This window comes from Lipotes vexillifer, unplaced genomic scaffold (genome assembly GCF_000442215.2).
Source record: "Lipotes vexillifer unplaced genomic scaffold, Lipotes_vexillifer_v1.1 scaffold240, whole genome shotgun sequence".
Lineage (NCBI taxonomy): Eukaryota > Metazoa > Chordata > Mammalia > Artiodactyla > Lipotidae > Lipotes > Lipotes vexillifer.
The window spans coordinates 5772463-5794938 of record NW_006797481.1 but is presented as its reverse complement, the minus strand read 5'-3'; the positions used below and the strand labels follow the sequence as shown (position 1 = coordinate 5794938).

The following is a 22476-nucleotide window of genomic DNA, read 5'->3' as shown; positions in this document are numbered from 1 at the left end:
CTGTCAGTAGAAAGCTTTTAAGACCTTATTGTATGCAAATGATGGCGATACTGTTTGGCCATATGGTTTGTGCCACTCTCCTCTTGATAATATTTACAATTTTTAGAGTTCCCTGAGTCTTACTTTGCATGGACATTATGATCTAATATCAGTATGAAAGGCTGATATCTTGTAGACACAAAATAATTCAGTCTAGGGTATAGGTGACGTTGCACATGCAACTGCTTAAACCCCAAAGTTTGAGAAACACTGAGCTAAACAAAGGGAAGAAATAAAAGGAAACTTTAGAAATGTATGTTTGAGCTTCAAACCCATTCTGCCTTTAAGATAATTTTCAAGTTCTTATGTAGCAAATAGGGATGTGGAGCGAATTCTAAAGTAGCCTTGCTTACTTTTAGAATTTACTCAATTCCTTTTTATTTTTAAGCATGAATATATGCTGATAGATTTTTTTGTTAAAAGAATTTAATAGTGGAGTTACATTTTGGTTCTGAATGAGGACCAATTAGCTTCTAAAGGCAGTACTAAGTTAAATTACTGAATCCACTGAAATTGAAAAAAAATTTTTTTGAAGTATCATCTATTACTACCAGATTCATAGATTTTTCTAGTGCTCGTCTCTTTACTCTTTATAGGTCTATGATCTACAGGTTGAAGAGTCTCTGGCCTAGAGGATCTATAAGTCCCTTCCGGATCTAAGAATCTGTGAAGGCTGTGTCTTAGTCATATCAGTAATATGCTCAGTGTTATCCAAATGACAACAAAGACCTTCATTTGCTGGCATTATTTAATCCTTATCTTGGCCTCTTATATAAGATTTTTAGCTTTCATTTGAGTTTGAGTTACTTTGAATTATAATATATATAATTTTAGGAATATTCAAATATACACTTTCACACATACATTGACATGAGTATGGTTTTTTTAATTTTATTTTTTTATACAGCAGGTTCTTATTAGATATCCACTTTATACACATCAGTGTATACATATCAATCCCAATTGCCCAATTCATCACACCACCACCACGACCACCACCACCCCGCCGCTTTCCCCCCTTGCTGTCCATACATTTGTTCTCTACATCTGTGTCTCAATTTCTGCCCTGCAAACCAGTTCATCTGTACCATTTTTCTAGGTTCCACATATATGTGTTAATATACGATATTCGCTTTTCTCTTTCTGACTTACTTCACTGTTTATGACAGTCTCTAGATCCATCCATGTATCTACAAATGACCCAGTTTCGTTCCTTTTTATGGCTGAGTAATATTCCATTGTATATATGTACCACATGTTCTTTATCCATTTGACTGTCAGTGGGCATTTAGGTTGCTTCCATATCCTGGCTATTGTAAATAGTGCTGCAGTAAACATTGGGGTGCATGTGTCTTTTTGAATTATGGTTTTCTCTGGGTATATGCCCAGTAGTGGGATTGCTGGGTCATATGGTAATTCTATTTTTAGTTTTTAAGGAACCTCCATAGTGGCTGTATCAATTTACATTCCCACCAACAGTGCAGGAGGGTTCCCTTTTCTCCACACCCTTTCTAGCATTTGTTGTTTGTAGATTTTCTGATGATGCCAATTCTAACTGGCATGAGATGATACCTCATTGTAGTCCTGATTGGCATTTCTCTAATAATTAGTGATGTTGAGCAGCTTTTCATGTGCTTCTTGGCCATCTGTATGTCTCTTTGGAGAAATGTCTATTTAGGTCTTCTGCCCATTCTTTGATTGGGATATTTGTTTTGTTTTTGTTTTTGTTTTTGTTTTTGCAGTATGTGGGCCTCTCACTGTTGTGGCCTCTCCAGTTGCAGAGCATGCGCAGGCTCAGTGGCCATGGCTCACAGGCCTAGCCGCTCCGCAGCATGTGATATCTTCCTGGACCGGGGCATGAACCCATGTCCCCTGCATCAGCAGGCGGACTCTCAACCACTGCGCCACCAGGGAAGCCCTGTTTTTTTTTGATATTGAGCTGCATGAGCTGTTTATTTTTTTTTTGGAGATTAATCCTTTGTCCGTTGATTCGTTTGCAAATATTTTCTCCCATTCTGTGGGTTGTCTTTTTGTCTTGTTTATGGTTTCCTTTGCTGTGCAAAAGCTTTTAACTTTCATTAGGTCCCATTTGTTTTTATTTCCATTACTCTAGGACAGGGATCAGAAAAGATCTTGCTGTGATTTATGTCAAAGAGTGTTCTTCCTATGTTTTCCTCTAAGAGTTTTATAGTGTCCAGTCTTATATTTAGGTCTCTAATTCTTTTTTTTTTTTTTGCGTTACGCGGGCCTCTCACTGTTGTGGCCTCTCCCATTGCGGAGCACAGGCTCTGGACACGCAGGATCCAGACACACAGGCTCAGCGGCCATGGCTCACAGGCCAGCCGCTCCGCAGCATGTGGAATCTTCCCAGACCGGGGCACGAACCCATGTCCCCTGCATCAGCAGGCGGACTCTCAACCACTGCGCCACCAGGGAAGCCCTCTAATCCATTTTGAGTTTATTTTTGTATATGGTGTTAGGGAGTGTCCTAATTTCATTCTTTTATATGTAGCTGTCCAGTTTTCCCAGCACCACTTATTGAAGGTACTGTCTTTTCTCCATGGTATATCCTTGCCTCCGCTATCATAGATTAGTTGACCGTAGGTGCATGGGTTTATTTCTGGGCTTTCTATCCTGTTCCATTGATCTATATTTCTGGCTTTGTGCCAGTACCATACTTTCTTGATTGCTGTAGTTTTGTAGTATAGTCTGAAGTCTGGGAGTCTGATTCCTACAGCTCTGTTTTTCTTTCTCAAGACTGCTTTGGCTATTTGGGGTCTTTTGTGTCTCCATACAAATGTTAAGATTTTTTGTTCTAGTTCTGTGAAAAATGCCATTGGTAATTTGATAGGGATTGCATTGAATCTGTAGATTGCTTTGGGTAGTATAGTCATTTTCACAATATTGATTCTTCCAATCCAAGAACATGGTATATCTCTCCATCTGTTTGTATCATCTTTAATTTCTTTCATCAGTGTCTTATACTTTTCTGCATACAGGTCTTTTGTCTCCCTAGGTATTTTATTCTTTTGGTTACAATGGTAAATGGGAGTGTTTCCTTAATTTCTCTTCCAGATTCTTCATCATTAGTGTATAGGAATGCAAGATATTTCTGTGCATTAATTTTTTATCCTGCAACTTTACCAGATTCATTGATTAGCTCTACTTGTGGCATCTTTAGGATTCTCTATGTACAGTATCATGTGATCTGCAAACAATGACAATTTAACTTCTTCTTTTACCATTTGGATTCCTTTTATTTCTTTTTCTTCTCTGATTGCTGTGGCTAGGACATCCAAAACTATGTTGAATAATAGTGGTGAGAGTGTACATCCTTGTCTTGTTCCTGATCTCAGAGGAAATGCTTTCAGTTTTTCACCATTGAGAATGATGTTTGCTGTGGGTTTGTCATATATGGCCTTTATTATGTTGAGGTAGGATCCCTCTATGCCCACTTTCTGTAGAGTTTTTATCATAAATGGGTCTTGAATTTTGTCAAAAGCTTTTTCTACATCTATTGAGATGATCATATAGTTTTCATTCTTCAATTTGTTACTGTGGTGTATCAGATTGATTGATTTGCATATATTGAAGAACCCTCGCACCGCTGGGATAAATCGCACTTGATCATGGTGTATGATCCTTTTAATGTGTTGTTGCATTCTGTTTGCTAGTATTTTGCTGAGGATTTTTGCATCTGTAATTCATCAATGATATAGGTCTGTAATATTCTTTTTTTCGTAGTCCCTTTGTCTGGTTTTGGTATCAGGTTGATGGTGGCCTCATAGAATGAGTTTGGGAGTGTGCCTTCCCCTGCAATTTTTTGGAGGAGTTTGAGAAGGATGGGTGTTAGCTCTTCTCTAAATATTTGATAGAATTCACCTGTGAAGCCAACTGGTCCTGGACTTTTGTTTGGTGGAAGATTTTTAATCATAGTTTCAATTTTATTACTTGTGATTGGTCTGTTTATATTTGCTATTTCTTCCTGGTTCAATCTTGGAAGGTTATACCTTTCTAAGAATTTGTCCATTTCTTCCAGGTTGTCTATTTTATTGGCATAGAGTAGCTTGTAGTACTCTCTTAGGATGCTTTGTATTTCTGTGGTGTCTTTTGTAACTTTTCTGTGGTATTTCTGTGGTGTCTGTTGTAACTTTTCCCTTTTCATTTCTAATTGTATTGATTTGAGTCCTCTCCCTCTTTTTCTTGATGAGTCTGGCTAATGGTTTATCAATTTTGTTTATCTTCTCAAAGAACCAGCTTTTAGTTTTATTGATCTTTGCTATTGTTTTCTTTGTTTCTATTTCATTTATTTCTGCTCTGATTTTATGATTTCTTTCCTTCTACTAACTTCAGGTTTTGTTTGTTCTTCTTTCTCTAGTTCCTTTAGGTGTAAGGTTAGATTGTTTATTTGAGATTTTTCTTGTTTCTTGAGGTAGGCTTGTATTGCTATAAACTTCGCTCTTAGAACTGCTTTTGCTGCATCCCATAGGTTTTGGGTTGTCGTGTTTTCATTGTCATTTATGTCTAGATATTTTTTGATTTCCTCTTTGATTTCTTCAGTGATCTCTTGGTTATTTAGTAGTGTATTATTTAACCTCCATGTGTTTGTATTTTTCACAGATTTTTTTCCTGTGATTGATATCTAGTCTCATAATGTTGTGGTCGGAAAAGACACTTGATACGATTTCAATTTTCTTAAATTTACTGAGGCTTGATTTGTGACCCAAGATATGATCTATCCTGAAAAATGTTCCCTGAGCACTGGGGAAGAAAGTGTAATCTGCTGTTTTTGGATGGAATATCCTATAAATATCAATTAAATCTATCTGGTCTGTTGTGTCATTTAAAGCTTGTGTTCCCTTATTAATTTTCTGTTTGGATGATCTGCCCATTGGTGTAAGTGAGGTGTTAAAGTCCCCCACTATTATTGTGTTACTGTCAATTTCCTCTTTTAGAGCTGTTAGCAGTTACCTTATGTATTGACGTGCTCCTGTGTTGGGTGCATATATATTTATAATTGTTATATCTTCTTCTTGGATTGATCCCTTGATCATTATGTAGTGTCCTTCCTTGTCTCTTATAACAAAGTCTATTTTATCTGATATGAGTATTGCTACTCCAGCTTTCTTTTGGTTTCCATTTGCATGGAATATGTTTTTCCATCCCCTCACTTTCAGTCTGTACATGTCCCTAGGTCTGAAGTGGGTCTCCTGTAGACAGCATATATATGGGTCTTGTTTTTGTATCCATTCAGCAAGCCTGTGTCTTTTGGTTGGAGCATTTAATCCATTCATGTTTAAGGTAATTATTGATATGTATGTTCCTATTACCATTTTCTTAACTGTTATGGGTTTATTTTTGTAGGTCCTTTTCTTCTCTCATGTTTCGCACTTAGAGAAGTTCCTTTAGCATTTGTTGTAGAGCTGGTTTGGTGGTGCTGAATTCTCTTAGCTTTTGCTTGTCTGTAAAGCTTTTGATTCCTCCATCGAATCTGAATGAGATCCTTGCCTGGTAGAGGAATCTTGGTTGTAGGTTCTTCCCTTTCATCACTTTAAATATGTCATGCCACTCCCTTCTGGCCTGTAGAGTTTCTGCTGAGAAATCAGCTGTTAACCTTATGGGAGTTCCCTTGTATGTTATTTGTCGTTTTTCTCTTGCTGCTTTCAATAATTTTTCTTTGTCTTTAATTTTTGTCAATTTGATTAGTATGTGTCTCGGTGTGTTTCTCCTTGGGTTTATCCTGCCTGGCACTCTATGTGCTTCCTGGACTTGCGTGGCTATTTCCTTTCCCACGTTAGGGAAGTTTTCGTCTATAATCTCTTCAAATATTTTCTCGGGTCCTTTCTCTCTCTCTTCTCCTTCTGGGACCCCTGTAATGCAAATGTTGTTACGTTTAATGTTGTCCCAGAGGTCTCTTAGGCTGTCTTCATTTCTTTTCATTCTTTTTTCTTTATTCTGCTCTGCGGCAGTGAATTCCACCATTCTGTCTCCCAGGCCACCTATCTATTCTTCTGCCTCAGTTATTCTGCTATTGATTCCTTCTAGTGTATTTTTCATTTCAGTTATTGTATTGTTCATCTCTGTTTGTTTGTTCTTTAATTCTTCTAGGTCTTTGTTAAACATTTCTTGCATCTTCTCGATCTTTGCCTCCATTCTTTTCCTTAGGTCCTGTATCATCTTCACTATCATTATTCTGAATTCTTTTTCTGGAAGGTTGCCTGTCTCCACTTTATTTAGTTGTTTCTCTGGGGTTTTATCTCATTCCTTCATCTGGTACATAGCCCTCTGCCTTTTCATCTTGTCTGTCTTTCTGTGAATGTGGTTTTTGTTCCACAGGCTGCAAGATTGTAGTTTTCCTGTTTCTGCTGTCTGCCTTCTGGTGGACATGAGTAGGTTTTATACTGATATAATCTTTTAGCATTTATAGGGAATATAGTACTTTATATTTTGGAAGATTTAGAAAAATTTTCCATTATTCCTCTTTTCTTCCTCTGTCTGGTAGCAGGCTTGTTGAGAGGAAAGGTAGGTTTTGTTTTTGACACATTACTGCTCAAACAACAACCCTGCATACCTGAACAACCTGCCTTGAAAATCTGCTGTGGCCATTTGACAATTGAGGACACTTTGCTTTCAAACAATGAAGAAAAACTGAGTAAGCTTGTGCCTTGCAGATTTAGTTATAATATGATAGAATATCATGCTTTCCTAATTCACTGATGCAAAGAGATGTTGCCACTTCTCTTTATTTCCTCACACCATCCTAGCACCAAAAACCCAAAGTTGGTTTTTTACTTATATTCCTCTATGTTAAATGTGTTTGTGTTAATAATAGAAACAGTCTCATGAAATGTTGCTTAATCGCTAATTCAGACTCCTTGTAAACTTTATTATGTAAGCTCAGGAATAATGACTAAATCATTTTGATTGCTCCTTTTATACCTTTCAAAAATCTTAGGAATAATTGCTATAAAAATCTGAATGCATTATGATGACTTTGTGGCAGTTTTCTTCATAATATTTACAGTATTGCAATAAAGTGGATGAAGAGAAATAAAAAACCTGATAGTGATTTCTTGCATCCACAAAATTGCTCATTCTAAAAAAATGAATATCCAGTTAGATTTGAGCATAAGACATAAATTCTAGAATATCAGAGGACATATATTTTTAAAGGTTTTTTTCACAATTAAAATAAGTTTTATCAAAACTTGCCTTCAGTCACATTCAGATGATACAGATTTCTATACTTTAAGTCAGTCATTCATTGTTCATTCATCAAATACTCTTGACTACAAACTAAGTGCTGTGGGGAATAAAAAAACAAATATAAAATAGTTTTTGCCTTAAAGATTTCAGAAAAGCATGAAGATTTAAAGAGATAGTTCCACTCTAAAGTCATAAATAATTTGTAGGTGAGATGATCACTTCAAACTTGGATGGAGTAGAAGGACATTTGGAGGTGTGGGGGGAGGACAGATAGAACCTGGACACAGGAGGAAAGATATAGGAAGACAACTGGAAACAGAGGTAGTTACTGTTTTCTTTAGTGTGTGTGTTTTTAAGGATTATTATCTGAAATCCATTAGAGTTGTAGCCTTTGCAGTGGTTGGAAAGGTGATTAATATGAACTTTTGGGGAATGATACGATATTCAAAGTAGTAGTATTGCATGGAAGCATTTCATATATACGTTTGATAGAATCAATGACCATTCCCAGTTACCAAATTTAAGCATGGATTTTCATATTATTTTTAATTTCATGGTTCGTTTTGTAAGAGATTTTGAATAATAAAACAATTATTATAGATAACAAACATGACACTAAGAACATCCATAATTTTAAAATGGTCTGCACAACAATGTTTATGGCAACATGATTATAATCTGTTGTATTATGATCAATTTGTTCTTTTGGCCTTTTCTTTCTCCTAAAAAATGGGCAACTGCAGACTAGTTATAAAATAAATCATCTGTTATATGGCTTCTTATCTATATATAAAATGTCAAACTTCAGTTTATATAAAAATCACAATCACAAAATAAGTTAATCAATTTTTGAAAGTTCTTAAGGAAGTACTCTATATTTCCCCATAAGTTTTAGGTTGAGTTTTTATCATTCTTAGTCACAAATGGCAGAAAGCAGTTCCAAATCTAAATTCATTTTACCACAGTCATGACATTTTCCAACTGTCTCATAAATCTGCAACATTTGTTAAAAGGGAGACTAATAGGGCAAAATATGTCACTAGTGCCGAAGAAAATGGGCCTGTGGTAATTAGCGTGCAGTCTTTAAAGACAAAATTGGTGCTTGAAATTTAACATAATAATTGTACCAATGAAGCGTTACTGAGTTCTCACAATGTGTTAGATTCTGTGTTGAGCAGTGCAAGTGCATTATCTTGTTAGTCCCAATCTTCTGATTTTATTGCTATTCCCATTTATAAAGAGGGGAAAAAAAGCCTTAGAAAAGTCTACAGAATTTGATGATGGTACAATAGGTAATGGGTGTTGAAGCTGGGATTCAAAACAAGTCCTCTGAGGTCTAGGTGTAGGCACTATTAATAGCCCAACTTTGCAATGAGAATATTTGAGGCATTGAGAGGTCTAAATAATTTGGTTAAGGTCAAACAGCTACAAAGTGGAAAAACTGGTATTCAAACACAGGTCCTAATTCCAGAGTCTATGTATTTTTTCTGTCAATATTTCCACTAAATTTTGACAGAATTTAAGTTGTAAGCATATCGTTTATATCTCTTTTGTTCTGACATAGAAGGGGCAAAATTCAGGAAGTAATGCATATAGATGTTAACTGGCAAGAGAAAGGACAATTGTTAAGGATATGGCTAAGAGCCAGGGACTTAGTAGCAAAGAGAATCTCACTTTGTTCCATTTTATTATTTTAGGGCCATCATATCAAAGCAAGAGTGTTTTAGGATAAAATTACTTACCCTCCCTGAGTTTCCCAGTCAGAACATTTGCATTAGTTTCCCAAAGTCAGAATGTCAGCCAAAGTCCTCGAACTAGTCCTCTGCTAAGTGACCCGGAATGAATTCATTTGGCTAATTCCCTGTTTGTATCATTTACTGCACACTATCTTGTGCTCTTATTATTTTTATTTCGCCATGTCTTATTTTACAAACTACAGTGTTATGGTCCTGATCAAGAAAAACATTTTTCTTCTTTGCAAAGTGTACTGTAGTAAGCACTCAATTCTTAAAAAGTGATGAAAACTCAAAGCTCAGAAGACAAACTGGAATCTTTTAAAATGCCTTTCTATCCTATAGTACATTTTTTTAAATGAATAAAAGTATCAATCACTGATTTTTCTTTATTATGAGTGGTGGGGGTCACAATAATACATTATTTTCCGGAGGAATCTATTCTTTGTCAAATATGGTGACTGTAGAATATTTATAGACTTATATTACAATTTGTGGTATTGAGTATTCATTAATTATATTTTGTAGACCTTTTACTTTTAGGAGTAGGGAAAAGGTAAGATGAGGAAAGAGAAAGTGTTCATTTAAAAAAAAAAATCAGTTATATGAGATGCCATTTATAAGCTAAGGAAAACTAATACAAATGAAGAAACTTTAATACAGATGTTAGAAAATCACGTTAAGATCCAAACTAGAATTTACAGTTTTCTCAAGGGAATTTTTATATTACGGTAGCAAAGGCAGTTTGTATATTTGTATGTGTGTGTGTTTATGTTTTTACCAGATAAAAAGAGCATTGTGTCTTCTACACTTAGCATCCCTTGGTATTTGGAGTAACATTATGTTTGCATTTTGCATAGACACGGTATTCAGATCAATTGGCCACTCCTATTGAGAGAGACACAAACAAGATTCTGTTTGCCAGCAGCTGTATTTTTAATAGTGCAAATCTGAGTTTATATTAAATTGAATAATTCGGTTGTTTAAATCACATTTACTTTTTACTCTGAATATTTTAGTATGTCTTCATTACTCCTAAAAATACATATAATTTAAGAATTTAAACTACTACTGAGTAATAGTTGTATTATTTCTGTCCCGTATTAGCAAGTAGATGTTCTCTCTTTAGTAATAAAAGCAAGGCCTTAAATCATATTTTAGATGCTCATTACATGAACACTGTTACTGCTGTGTCACAAGCGTTAAAATAAAAATGTTAAATAATAAACTGCCATCAAGCGTTGGCTTTTGTTCCTTCGTCATCTGAAAGGGAATTTTATGAATGATGCATCACAGTGCTACATACATTTACATTCAAAGACCAGTTGTTAATATTTTAAGTTACTTCCAGTGAATCTTTAAAAATCTGTGTGAATAATGAAGCCATTCATTGTGTTCAAGGATTTTGCCTTTCTTCAATGATATGATTTTCTTCTCATTTGAAAGAGTATTTAATTGCATTGCTCATCCACTTTTAATATTTAATAATAATTTTATTAGCTGTGTAGAATGAGAAGGGCAAGATTTGCAATATCTAGTGCTGGTCATTAATTTTTTGTTATCATGACTTAATGAATATTATAATTACAAGGAGAGGCATAAATGTAAATTAGCTGGGTACTTGGTTGGGACTTGCTGGTTTATTGGTTTTAGTTTGAGCAAAGCCCAGAAGAGACACAAATAGAAAGAAACAAATATCCAGAAGTGTTTTAGAAGGCCTGGCACACATGTTTTGCAACCTACTAATCATTCCTCATTTAAATAATGAACATTTAAATAATGAACAGAGGCTTTGAATAAAGTTGAAAACACTGACAATAACAATTCCTGCAATTGACAGGGGATCTTGATGACTTACAAGGCTTAGTCTGGGTAGGGATATGTTCCTTTAATCTCTATTAATGCATTTTGACAACTTTTGATTATCTTTTCTTAAACATTTTTACTGTCACTTGCTTTCAGCTAAGACAAAAGCATGAGTTACTCTGAGTGGGAAAACTTGGCATAGCCATCATCATAATAGCACTTTTTACTTAAGTAGCAGCTCTCATCTGAAGTTTTCAAAGTGCTTTTGAGTACATTTCATTAGGCTTGTGGGATGGAGGTCAGGGGAAATGTTCTTTGGAGGCACCATACATTTAAAGCCTCTATGGAAATATAACCCAGGCCATGGGGAGAAAATAATTTTCATTTTTAATGATCTAGATATGAGTATGTGTATTAGATGACTTCTCAGTTTTGAATGCCATTTTGTTCAAAATGGAACTAGATATTGTTGAATTTAACATGTTTTAAAACAAGTGATTTTTAACCCCCTCCAGCAACTGCTTCGAGAACGACAGCAGATGGCCAGCCGCCCCTTTGCTTCTGTTGATGTAGCCCTGGAAGTGGGAGCTGAACAAACAGACTTTCTGCGAGGGTCATTAGAGGTAGGAACAGTGGTGCTGAAAGGGGACCGCTGTGATTTGCATATGTATATTACTTCTCTAAGCTGCATCTGCTTGTGAAGCCAAACAGAGTCTGATTATCTAGACTTGACAAGATTCAGCTACATATGTTATGCCATTTTCAAGGCAAATAGTTTTAATAGTATGACATGAGCTGTAACAAAAGCCACTGGAGAATCTATTAGTCTAGGCAAGAGTGACAGACTGCTCACCTGGCAGCCCTTCCCTGATAAATAGGAGCTGAAGGAATTTAAGATATAGGTATGATGGAAGAAACAGTGCCTGTATTTAGTCCTTGGAGTGCTTAGTGCCCCTCAGTTAACAATTCACATCATTCTCTATTAACAAAGTTGGCTATAAAAGATGGGTGGAGATGAGTTGCATTTTAATTATATAATTTCACTTTTTGAACATTGAGAATTGTGGAATATAATGAATATTTTTATATGATGGCTGTATTAGTATATGCTTTTATTGCAAATGCAGAAATAGAGTATGGTGAAAGAGAAATGATTATGTGCAAGTAAATGTGATATTAGAATCCTGAAGTAATGCATGAAATTTCTGAAAATAATAACCACAGATTGTGAAAAATCCACAGATTGTGATTAACATCTAATCAAAGCATTTTGAGGCATAGTAATTTTATTGTATGCTTGCCTTTTTAATTTATATTTCATATGTGGTAAGATGTTTAAGCAGGAAGATTAAAAAATACTATACAATTGAAATATTTTATTAGCTTTTTAAAAAGTACCCTTTTGTGATTAACTTCATGTTGCTATTTTTAGACTTTACTTTTCTTCGAGGAAAGCAAGGAGTATAAAAATAGACTCCTCCAAATATCGAGATACAAATATGATTGATTTTGTCCATAGAATTTTTGGTCATTCTGAAAAAAATAAAGTCAGACCTCATGGATGCTATACAAAGGACCAGATTTTAGAGGGCATTTCTCTATGAAATTTTTTTATTAATAGCTTTTGTATACTTGATTTTTTACTACTCTAGATCACAGGTTGCCATGGAAGCTTAGAACATTAGAAAATTTATGGGTGTATCTTCCATTACTTAGGGAGAAGTGCTCTAATTTCTAATTTTACAGTAAGTGCTTTGATTTCATTTTAACCCTTAGTTTCAAATAACTTTAGTACGGAACCTTTAACAAATAGAAAACCTGAACTGTTTGAATCTAACTTCCTTTTTCTCCTCACTTGTTTAAAACATTCTCAAATGCTGCTAAAACTCAAGTGAAAAGAGACAAACGAATGTAAACGATACATACGCAGGCCAAGGTAGAAAAGGAATAATCAAAGAACTAGAAAACTCATAAACTTAAGAAACAAATGTCATAACGATGTATTATCATAGCTGCTCAGTTGCTGCTTAACAGTGTTCAAGAAAGTATTCTCAGGTGTTTTTTTAACCTTAAATTTATTTTGTAGAGTTTAAAAAGTTCTACCTCTACTTTCTTTTCCCCCATATTTGCCTGGTAGTCCTTCTTTTATTCCTTTATTCCCAACTTCTCTGTACCCTTTTGTTTTACACCTATCCCTTGTAGAAAAGACTGTTAGCTTTTTATTTTCCCGGTCACTCTGTGTTTCTGTCTTTTGATTGGTAAATTTAATCTGTTTACGTTGACAATAATTACTGGTCTACCAAGGCTCATTTTAGCTACTCTGGTGTGTGTGTGTGTGTGTGTGTGTGTGTGTGTGTTGGTTGTTGTTGTTGTTACTGGCCTTGCTTCTTTTTGGTTCTTTTTCACAGCTTCTTTTGGATAAATTGATTTTCTTCTACTAAACTGAGTATTAAATACTCTATTCCTATGTTTCTGGTAGTTATCCCTTACTTACCAAGATTCATAGAAATGACTATTTTTCCCTATTGGTGTCTAAAGCTTATTAATACAAATTCCTGCCCTGCCCATCTGAAACACAGTTATTACTTGAGCATGCTTTCAGCTCTCTCTGTTTCTCCCACCCTGTGTTAATACTGCCTGGAATTTTTGACCCAGATATTACAGGTGCACTTTTTCTGCATCACAGCATATTTAAATAATGATGAACCACCTTTACTCTGCTTTACTTTTTGTGTCTGGTTGCTTGCTCATGCATTTCTTTCACTTGTCACTAAAGTAAATCCTCCAAATAGTTTCTTCAAAGAGAAACTTTATGTATTTGAGGCCTTAAATACCTATATACCAATATATTGATTTTGTCCTCACATGTAAATAATAGTTTAATTAGATATAAATTTTTGTTTCAAAGTTGTCTTCAAAACTTTAAAGATATTACTTCATTGTCTCAAGTCTGGTGTCAGTTTGATTCTTTGTCCTTTACTAATGAGCTCCGTTTTCTTTTCGGAATCTTTCAGAATTTTCTTTTGTTTTTCAGTGTTCTTAAATTTCTCTCTGATAGGTAAATATGATCCTATTTGGCACTCTATGTACCCTTTAAATCTGCAGACCTGTAACTTTGTACAGTTCTGGCTAATCTTTTTTACTATTTCTCTAAATATTTATTACTCTATTCTCTCTCCTTTTGGAATTCCTATTAGATACTCTCGATACCTCTTGTACCATCTATATTTCATAGCTTTTCTCTTATTATTTCCACTTTTTTAATCTCTTCTTGATGCCTCTGGGAACACTCCTCAACCTGGTATTCCAGTGTACAATTTTTTTCTTAGATTGCATCTTTTCTGCTGTTTAACCCATTCATTGACTTCATTTCAACAATTACATATTTTGTTGTTAATACTTGCAAGTGATTTTTCTTCATAACTGCTTGTTTGTGGTTCATATTTCTAATACCCTCCCTTTTCTGAAATGAAACCATTTATTATATTTAATTTAAATATTGTTTCATATTTGCCATCCTTTAGAATAGACTGTTTCATTTTTGTATTTCTTTCATGGTGCTTACAGTCTTTTTTTCACTCTTATGTTATTCAATTAACACGTATTTTGTCATTAAGATCTACTTAAAAATAGGCATAATATCCTTGACTCTAGATTGTGCTCTTATAGGTAATTTAGAGGTTGGAGGTGAGGAAGCTGCTCATAATGGATAATCTGGGCTCAAGCACTACCGCTCATTTGCCACGGGTGTGTCCCTTTCACTGCAGAGAACTTTCTATCTGGTACTTCTTTCCCAACCATTATTATCAGATGGTAGCCTCCCTCTGGTATGATTGCCAGGCCAGCAGTTGAAGTGGGGAGAAGTGAATGCTTAGGAGTTGTCCAGCCTACTGCTAGTGTGGCTGTAGGATCCCTTACCCTAGCAGAGCTCTAGAACTCCTCCGTCATTAGTTTGCAGTCTTGGGCTGGCACTGGCCTGGTTCTGATGCTTTTCTGCCCCACAGCAGGCAGGATAGGCATCAGTCCACCCAGGAGAACGTGAACTCCAGTCCTCTTCTAATACAGGTCACCATTTACTCCCTACAAGAGTCCTAATCACTTTCAGTCTTGCCTAGTGTTTCTTCAGGGCTTTGTATTAACCTCTGAGTGTGTCCTGAGAGTCATCAACCTTCTGATTTCTTATATGTTATCTCTGTGTTTGAACTCAGGGGAGGGACAAGTGACTCATTCTGGCTTGTCAGTTTTTGGCTGCAGGGACCGTATGTGCAAGTGCTTTGTATTCCATAAAGCTTTATGTTAATGTTGGTATTATTATTTTCTCTTTTATTATTATTCAGTTATATGAATAACTGGTGTGCCTCTATTTCTTCTGTATCACTTGTTTTCTAAAACTTAAATTCAGAACCTCAAAGAAGAAAAATACCTACCTGCATACTCCCATTTAGAAAGCCCTTTTTATCTGGGGATCAGGTTCTACTTATCAATGCATAGTATTGTTAGTTTTTTGGAAACAGCTTTATTAAAGTGTAATTCATATACCATACAATTCATCCATTTAAATTGTAAAATTTCGGGCTTCCCTGGTGGCGCAGTGATTGAGAGTCCGCCTGCCGATGCAGGGGACACGGGTCCGTGCCCCGGTCCGGGAAGATCCCACATGCCGCGGAACGGCTGGGCCCGTGAGCCATGGCCGCTGGGCCTGCGAGTCTGGAGTCTCTGCTCTGCAATGGGAGAGGCCACAGCGGTGAGAGGCCCGTGTACCGCAAAAAAAAAAAAGTAAAATTTGATGGGTTTTACTATATATACAGTTGTGTAACCATCACCAGAAATCAATTTTAGAACATTTTCAAAAATTGATTTCATCTCCAAAAGAAACCCCATTCCCTTTAGCAGTCACCACGCCCTCCCTTTTTCCCCAAGCCTTTCTCTTAGCCCTAATCTACTTTTTGTCCTTATGAGTTTTCCTCTAGTAGATTTTCATTCCATTTCATATAAATGGAATCATGCAATACATAGTCTTTTGTGACTAGATTCTTTTACTTAGCATTATAGTTTCAAGTTTCATCCATGTTGTGGCAGGTATCCTTACTTCATTCCTTTTTATTGCCAAATAATATTTGATTTTATCGATATAGCATATTTTGTTTTTGCCCTCATCAGTTGATGGACTCTAGGTTGTTTCTACTTTTTGGATGTTTTGAAAAATGCTACTATGAATATTTGTGTACAAGTTTTGTTTCCATTTCTTTTGGGTATGTAACGAAGAATGGAATTTCTGGGTAATATGGTAATTTTTCATTCCTTGTTGAAAAGACTTTCTTTCTCCATTGAATGATCTTGGGAATCTCATTGAAAATCAGTTGATCATAAATGTGAGAATTTATTTCTGTAATCTCAGTACTATTCCATTAATCTAAAGGTCTATCATATGACAGACAGTACAGCACTATTTTGATTACTATAGTTTTGTAGTAAGTTTTGGGATTAGAAAATGTAAGTCCTCCAACTTTCTTCTTTTTGAAGATTGTTTGGCTCTTCTGGGTCCTTTGAATTTTCACATGACTTTTAGGATAAGTTTGTCAGTTTCTGCAAAGAAGCCTGTTAGTACTTTGATAGGGATTGTGTTGTATTTTAACATTCACTTTATTAAGGTGGTAGTTTTGTTAATTGAGTGCCTTTATCCTCCATCCTCAAAACCCTAAGTTCAGTACCAGGTTTCCTTCATCTTGATAAATAATTATGATTTCTGATATTTAAAGTTCCCTATATTCACATGTCTAATAATCTCAAGAAAATTGACAACTTAGAAATTGTTTTTTGAATTCAGGTTGAAAATACTGTTGTTCAGTAGATGGTTTTTAGATCTTAAATTGTTTACTTCTTCCTGTAAAAGTTAAACATCAGAAGTAAATATCAGCAGCTAGTGCTAATTTCTTTCTTTGACATACTTTAGGAAATAATAGAGGTAGAAGCATAAAGTTTAAAATTATATTTTGTTTTCTTCTTTTCTAAGCATTTTGTAATAATTACTACTAAGTAGAAGTTATCTATCTGCTGTATATACACATACATATGTGTACATATACATTTATATGTGAGATTTATTTTCCATTGTCACAGTACACTGGAAGCTGCTCCAAATTGCTCTTTTTTATGTACATAACTTAGTATGATGTGGTTTATTGATCTGCTTACACAGCAAATTCTGAAGCCTAGGCCTATTCTGAAATAACATTAAGGACTTTATTTAAACCTAGAAAATTAAAGTAATTGTAAAGTTCCTCTGCTGGCTTTTTCTTAAAATTCAGTGATTAAATTCAACACAAAGCCATAAGTAAGCTGGCTATTACTATTCTGTAAATATTCATTGAGTATTCATAATGTAGTAATTTCAGGGATGGATTCCTTTTAAATTAAATTGGACTCATGTGCCACTCTGAGTTCCAAATCTGTACAGTCAGAGGGAGAATGTAAGGTATAATATGAAATTAATTACCTTTGATACATCTGTAGGTAATGGTACTATACACCAGAATGTCCTGTTCTATGAAGTAGATGTGTTCCTGAAATTTTTATATATAAGTTAATTATATTTTTTAATGAATGAGGACTATTCAGTCTTCACAAGAACTTTGTGTAAACCCTGGGTGTAAAACTCTTTGTGAGTAAAAAAAAAAAAAAAAAAAATTGTAGTATGAATAATCCCCCCATAAATTATCTGTTAAAAAAATCTGAATCATTGTATTTTTCTAAATTATAGTGACAAAATACATTATTAAAATTTAATAAATGCACTTAGAATGTAAATTTATATATAAACACAATTTATTATTTGGCTTTAAACTTATTTTTAAAAGAGGGTTATTTTTAGGACTTCACTGGAGGTCCAGTGGTTAAGACTCCATGCTTCCACTGCAGTGGGCACGGGGCTCTATCCCTGGTCGAGGAACTAAGGTCCCACATACTGCACAGCACGGCAGAAAAAAAAAGGGGGGTTATTTTTGTGGTGACCTTGTGACCCATATAGTATATATTTATCAGTTTTCTTCCGCCAAGTAATAGCATGATAATGTATGGTAATTGTTTAACAGATTTTTATGGAATGTTCCATATACGTCAGGCACTGTTCTAATAAGCACTTGAGAAACATCAGGGAACGAAACAAAGAACTCTGTCCTCATGGAGTTTATATTCTAACAAGGAAAGTAAGTTATTTAATATGTTAGGAGGTGGTAAGTACAATGGAACAGGAAAAAATAAAGCAGGATAAGGGTTTTGGGAGTGCTTTGTGGAGGTGGGGAGAGTGTGCTATATTGAATAGGGTGGTGGTCAGGGTGACCTCACTGAGAAGATGAGAGTTGAGCAAGGCTTGAAAGAGGTGAAGGAGTTAACCAGGCAGCAGATTCCTAGGGAAAAGTGTTCCAGACTAAGGCAATGGCTAGAGTAGGGGCCCTAAGGTGGGCATGCTGGGCAAGTTCATGGAACAGCAGGCATAGGGTGGGGGCAGGTGCAGGAGGAGGCAGATGATATAGGGCCTTGTAGACCTTTGTAAGGATCTTGACATTCAATCCTAAGTGAAGGTGAGAGAACCAATTGCAGGCTTTTGAGAGAGGACTGACATAATCTGTTTCTAGAAAGATCACTCTGCCTTTTGGGTTGAGAATAGTTTGAAAGGTGATATTGTATAGTTTCCTGAGAAGCAGACAGTAAGACAAGGAATTGGTTCATTTGAAGAATATGCTGGTAGGGAAATGGAGCCATGAGAAAGGGAATGGAGAGCAGTCAGTACCACTACGTACAAGTAGGGTTTAATCCCATCAGGGAAATTCTGGGAGTCAGGGTAAAATACACATCAGACTACAGACACCAGGACAATCCCTCACCTCCCTCCAACCACTGGTTGAGGGCCACTTCCCAGAAGGCCAAAGGAACCCCTCAGGCAAAGAAATGAAGGCTTTGGCATTGGAAGTTAGCGGAAAACTGACATGGTAACTGGGCGGCGGGGGCGGGGCGGGGGGGAGTGTAAATCAACCCAAAGTTTCTGCTACTAGGGCAAGAATAGAGGGAGAGAAACTTGTTTCGAGGCTACCATAGGAATCCAGGCAAGGGATAATGGTGGCGAGAGGCGAGACCAGGGTCATAGCAGTAAAAGTGATGAGAAGTGGTCAGATTCTGGACTTTGCTTTTAAAGTCATTATGAGTATAACGTTCTCATTTTGAAAGCCTTTCAAGAGACTTTGTGTTTGTAAAATCCAAATAGAAAATAAGACAGGATTTTCTGTCTTTAACTGGCACTGTAATAGCTCTAAAACTTCTGAGGCTGTTGTACTTACTCATTGAGAGGAATAGTCACATTCTCTCTTAGTATACCCTCTCAAACAACAAAATATATGCTTTTCCTAGGTAACTGATAGAAACCATGAGAAAATGAGGTAAAAGAACCTAGAGCCCCTTAAGTGACTTAGATTGACTAGGCTTGTTAGATCTGGTGTCACATAAAAAGTATAGCATACAGTTTGATCACAAACAAGTTAATTTTTAGCCCATTAGGTTGAAATGATGATGATGTTAAGAATGTACATTCCCTGTTTATGGTTATTTGGGGGAAGAGTAGTGGTAAGAAGGAAGGAGGGAGGGAGTTGGCAGTTTTATAAACTTATATGAGTCCTCAATTGTCATTGACAGTTTTTGCTGGGATATTATTCTTTGTTTCTATTTTTAAATTTTTTAGCCAGTTATTCTTCTACCTCTAATATTGAAAAACTGGAAACCACTTTACTGGCCAAAACTAAAGAATTTGTTAGTTAATTTATTATATTTTACAAAATGGTATATACATTGTGATCTAATTTTTGGTAAACATTGAAAAGGATCTGGTCTAATAAATTCTTAATAATAGTTGTATCTAGGTGGGTAGTATATATGGGTTATTCTTTTTGCATATCTGTATTGTCCTTTCTGTAATGGCATGCATGGCTTTTTTTAACAGGAAAAAATAAAACCAACAATAGAGTGAAAAAATAAAATGTGAAGGTTTTTTCCCTTAAGTTTTAGACCCTTATATTGACTGCATATTTGGGGGCTTGAAATTTTGCCAGGTATTTAACATGAATGTTTTCAATCATCATTTCTGTTTTAGGGAACAAAAACTCTTATGCATATTGTACATATTCTGGACTGCCCTGTTAACCTTTTTACTCATCATAATTAATTTATCCACATTTTAGTTTTTGAAAATGTAGATGACCATTGGGTTATATTCTACAAAATTAGTGCTTAGGTGTTCACCAAGCATGCACTAGAGAGTGTTTTCCAAACAATAGAGATGAGGATTTATATGCCAAGGTAAGGAGCTTGAACTTGAGCTTCGTAGGTCATGGGAACAAGTGAAGTGCTTAAATTGAGTTTAAGATACTATTTTTCAAAATTTATTTACATATACCGTCTCAATCTCATGTGAACCTAGGTCAATCTTATAAAACCCGAAGCAGATTTTGTTTGTTCTATTTACTATTGAAGAAACTGAGGCTCTGTGAGCTTAAGACCCTTGGTGAAGATCACAGTTTAGTCACCAGTAGAGCAAGAGCAGGGTTTGTATCTCAGATTTTGGACCAAGAAATTTCTTTTTCACGGAATTCTTACATATTCTGATTTTAATTCAAATTGAGAATACATTTTAGGCCCCAACGTATCTCTGGAATATTTTTTCTTGTAAAGCTATTTATAAGCATAGAATTACCTAACATTTATGTAGATGCTCGTGTAGTCACAAGTAATTGAGACAGTTCAGCCTAGTACACTACATAAGAAAACAGGCGACAGGCACATTGTTTAAATCAAGACCAGGCACAGTGAGCATCTCTCATGTTAAGAGCATTGTTGGCTTTGCTCCCAGAGCAGCGTGAGCCCAGTTCTCCGCTGATGGGTATAGCCAGTGGCCCCTCTGGCATTTCATTCCTGGCCTGGCATCTTCATGGACAGTAGTTTCAATGGTTGGACTGAGGATTTCCTGGGTTTCTTATTTTTCAGAGATTTATAGCTCTCTTGTGATACTTAATATTTTGATTATTTTATTAACTTTTATTATCAATGTTCTGATTATAAAAATAATAAATCCTCATTGTAGAAAAAAATGCAGAAATAATCAAAATTAAAGTATTCCATTCATATCTATTGCCAGAACTTTTATTTCCTTCCTGCAATATTTTCCTCTTACACATATGTTTTGTTTTTTTTACATCTTTATTGGAGTATAATTGCTTTACAATGGTGTGTTAGTTTCTGCTTTATAACAAAGTGAATCAGTTATACATATACATATGTTCCCATATCTCTTCCCTCTTGCATCTCCCTCCCTCCCACCCTCCCTATCCCACCCCTCTAGGTGGTCACAAAGCACTGAGCTGATCTCCCTGTGCTATGCGGCTGCTTCCCACTAGCTAGCTATTTTACGTTTGGTAGTGTATATATGTCCATGCCACTCTCTCACTTTGTCACAGCTTACCCTTCCCCCTCCCCATATCCTCAAGTCCATTCTCTAGTAGGTCTGTGTCTTTATTCCTGTCTTACCCCTAGATTCTTCATGACATTTTTTCTTTTTTCTTAAATTCCATGTATATGTGTTAGCATACGGTATTTGTCTTTCTCTTTCTGACTTACTTCACTCTGTATGACAGACTCTAGGTCCATCCACCTCATGACAAATAGCTCAATTTCGTTTCTTTGTATGGCTGAGTAATATTCCATTGTATAACATATATGTATTTTTACAGAATCGAAAGTATATTCTATATGTGATTTTGCATTCTGTTTTTCTCACCAAGTAGTATAATAAGAACATTTTGCACTTCTAAGTTTGATTTTAAAATGCCATGTTGTTTTGTAGTATAACATAGTTTATTTGGCTGCTTTATTTTCAATTAGTTTGATTCTCATTTCACACTATTATAAATAAGGCTTTAATTAATGTTTGTACATAACTCTTGATCCTAACCTATAAAAAGTAAACTGCTAGATCAAAAATTATGACCTTTCATGGATCTTGAGATATTTTGCTTACTTACTTTCCAGAAATGTTCTTTTTCAAACTACCTTTAACAAAGAATGAGAATTCCTGTTTTCCTGCATCTTTGTCAAAAATGATTTTTAAAGCATTTTAAAAACAATTTTGATAATTTGAAATATGAAATGTTATATTCTCCTTCAGATTTCTTATTATTAGCAAAACCAAATATTTTCATATTGTCTTTAACCATCTGTATTTCTCCTGGTTCATTTTATTGGCCATTATTCCCATGTCCTCTTCTATTAATAGCATTTACTGATAGTAATCTGATTACACAAGAAATTCTATATTAGTCACAGAAAATTTGGAAATGATTCATAGCTTATCCAGTATTTTTCTTCATCCTTCTATTGGAACATTTTTTGCTTCTTATTTATAAATCACATATATTAAATGTTTGTAATTTTCTGTTACAGATATTTCCCTTCTGGATATTGCTGTTAAAATGTTATATTTTCTCTGTTTTTTTCTACTAATCAAACTGGTTTAGTAATATTTTCAGACATTACTTTTGCTTTCTATTTATCCTGAATTTTTAATTATTTTTCCTTCTTTGCTGGCCTTCTCTTGAATTGAAGATTTTTAAAAATCAATATTTCCTTTTCTCTTCAACTGATATGCATATTA

The 22476-nt window shown here is 35.2% G+C and overlaps 1 protein-coding gene across 1 annotated transcript in view; it reads left to right on the top strand.

Moving 5' to 3' along the window:
* ATRNL1 (attractin like 1) overlaps positions 1-22476 on the top strand; it is a 713182-nt gene that overhangs the window by 454905 nt on the left and 235801 nt on the right. Inside the window, exon 27 of the mRNA XM_007469606.1 lies at positions 11300-11407. Within this exon, the coding sequence (XP_007469668.1) occupies positions 11300-11407 (108 nt within the window). The remainder of the gene's footprint in view (positions 1-11299; positions 11408-22476) is intronic.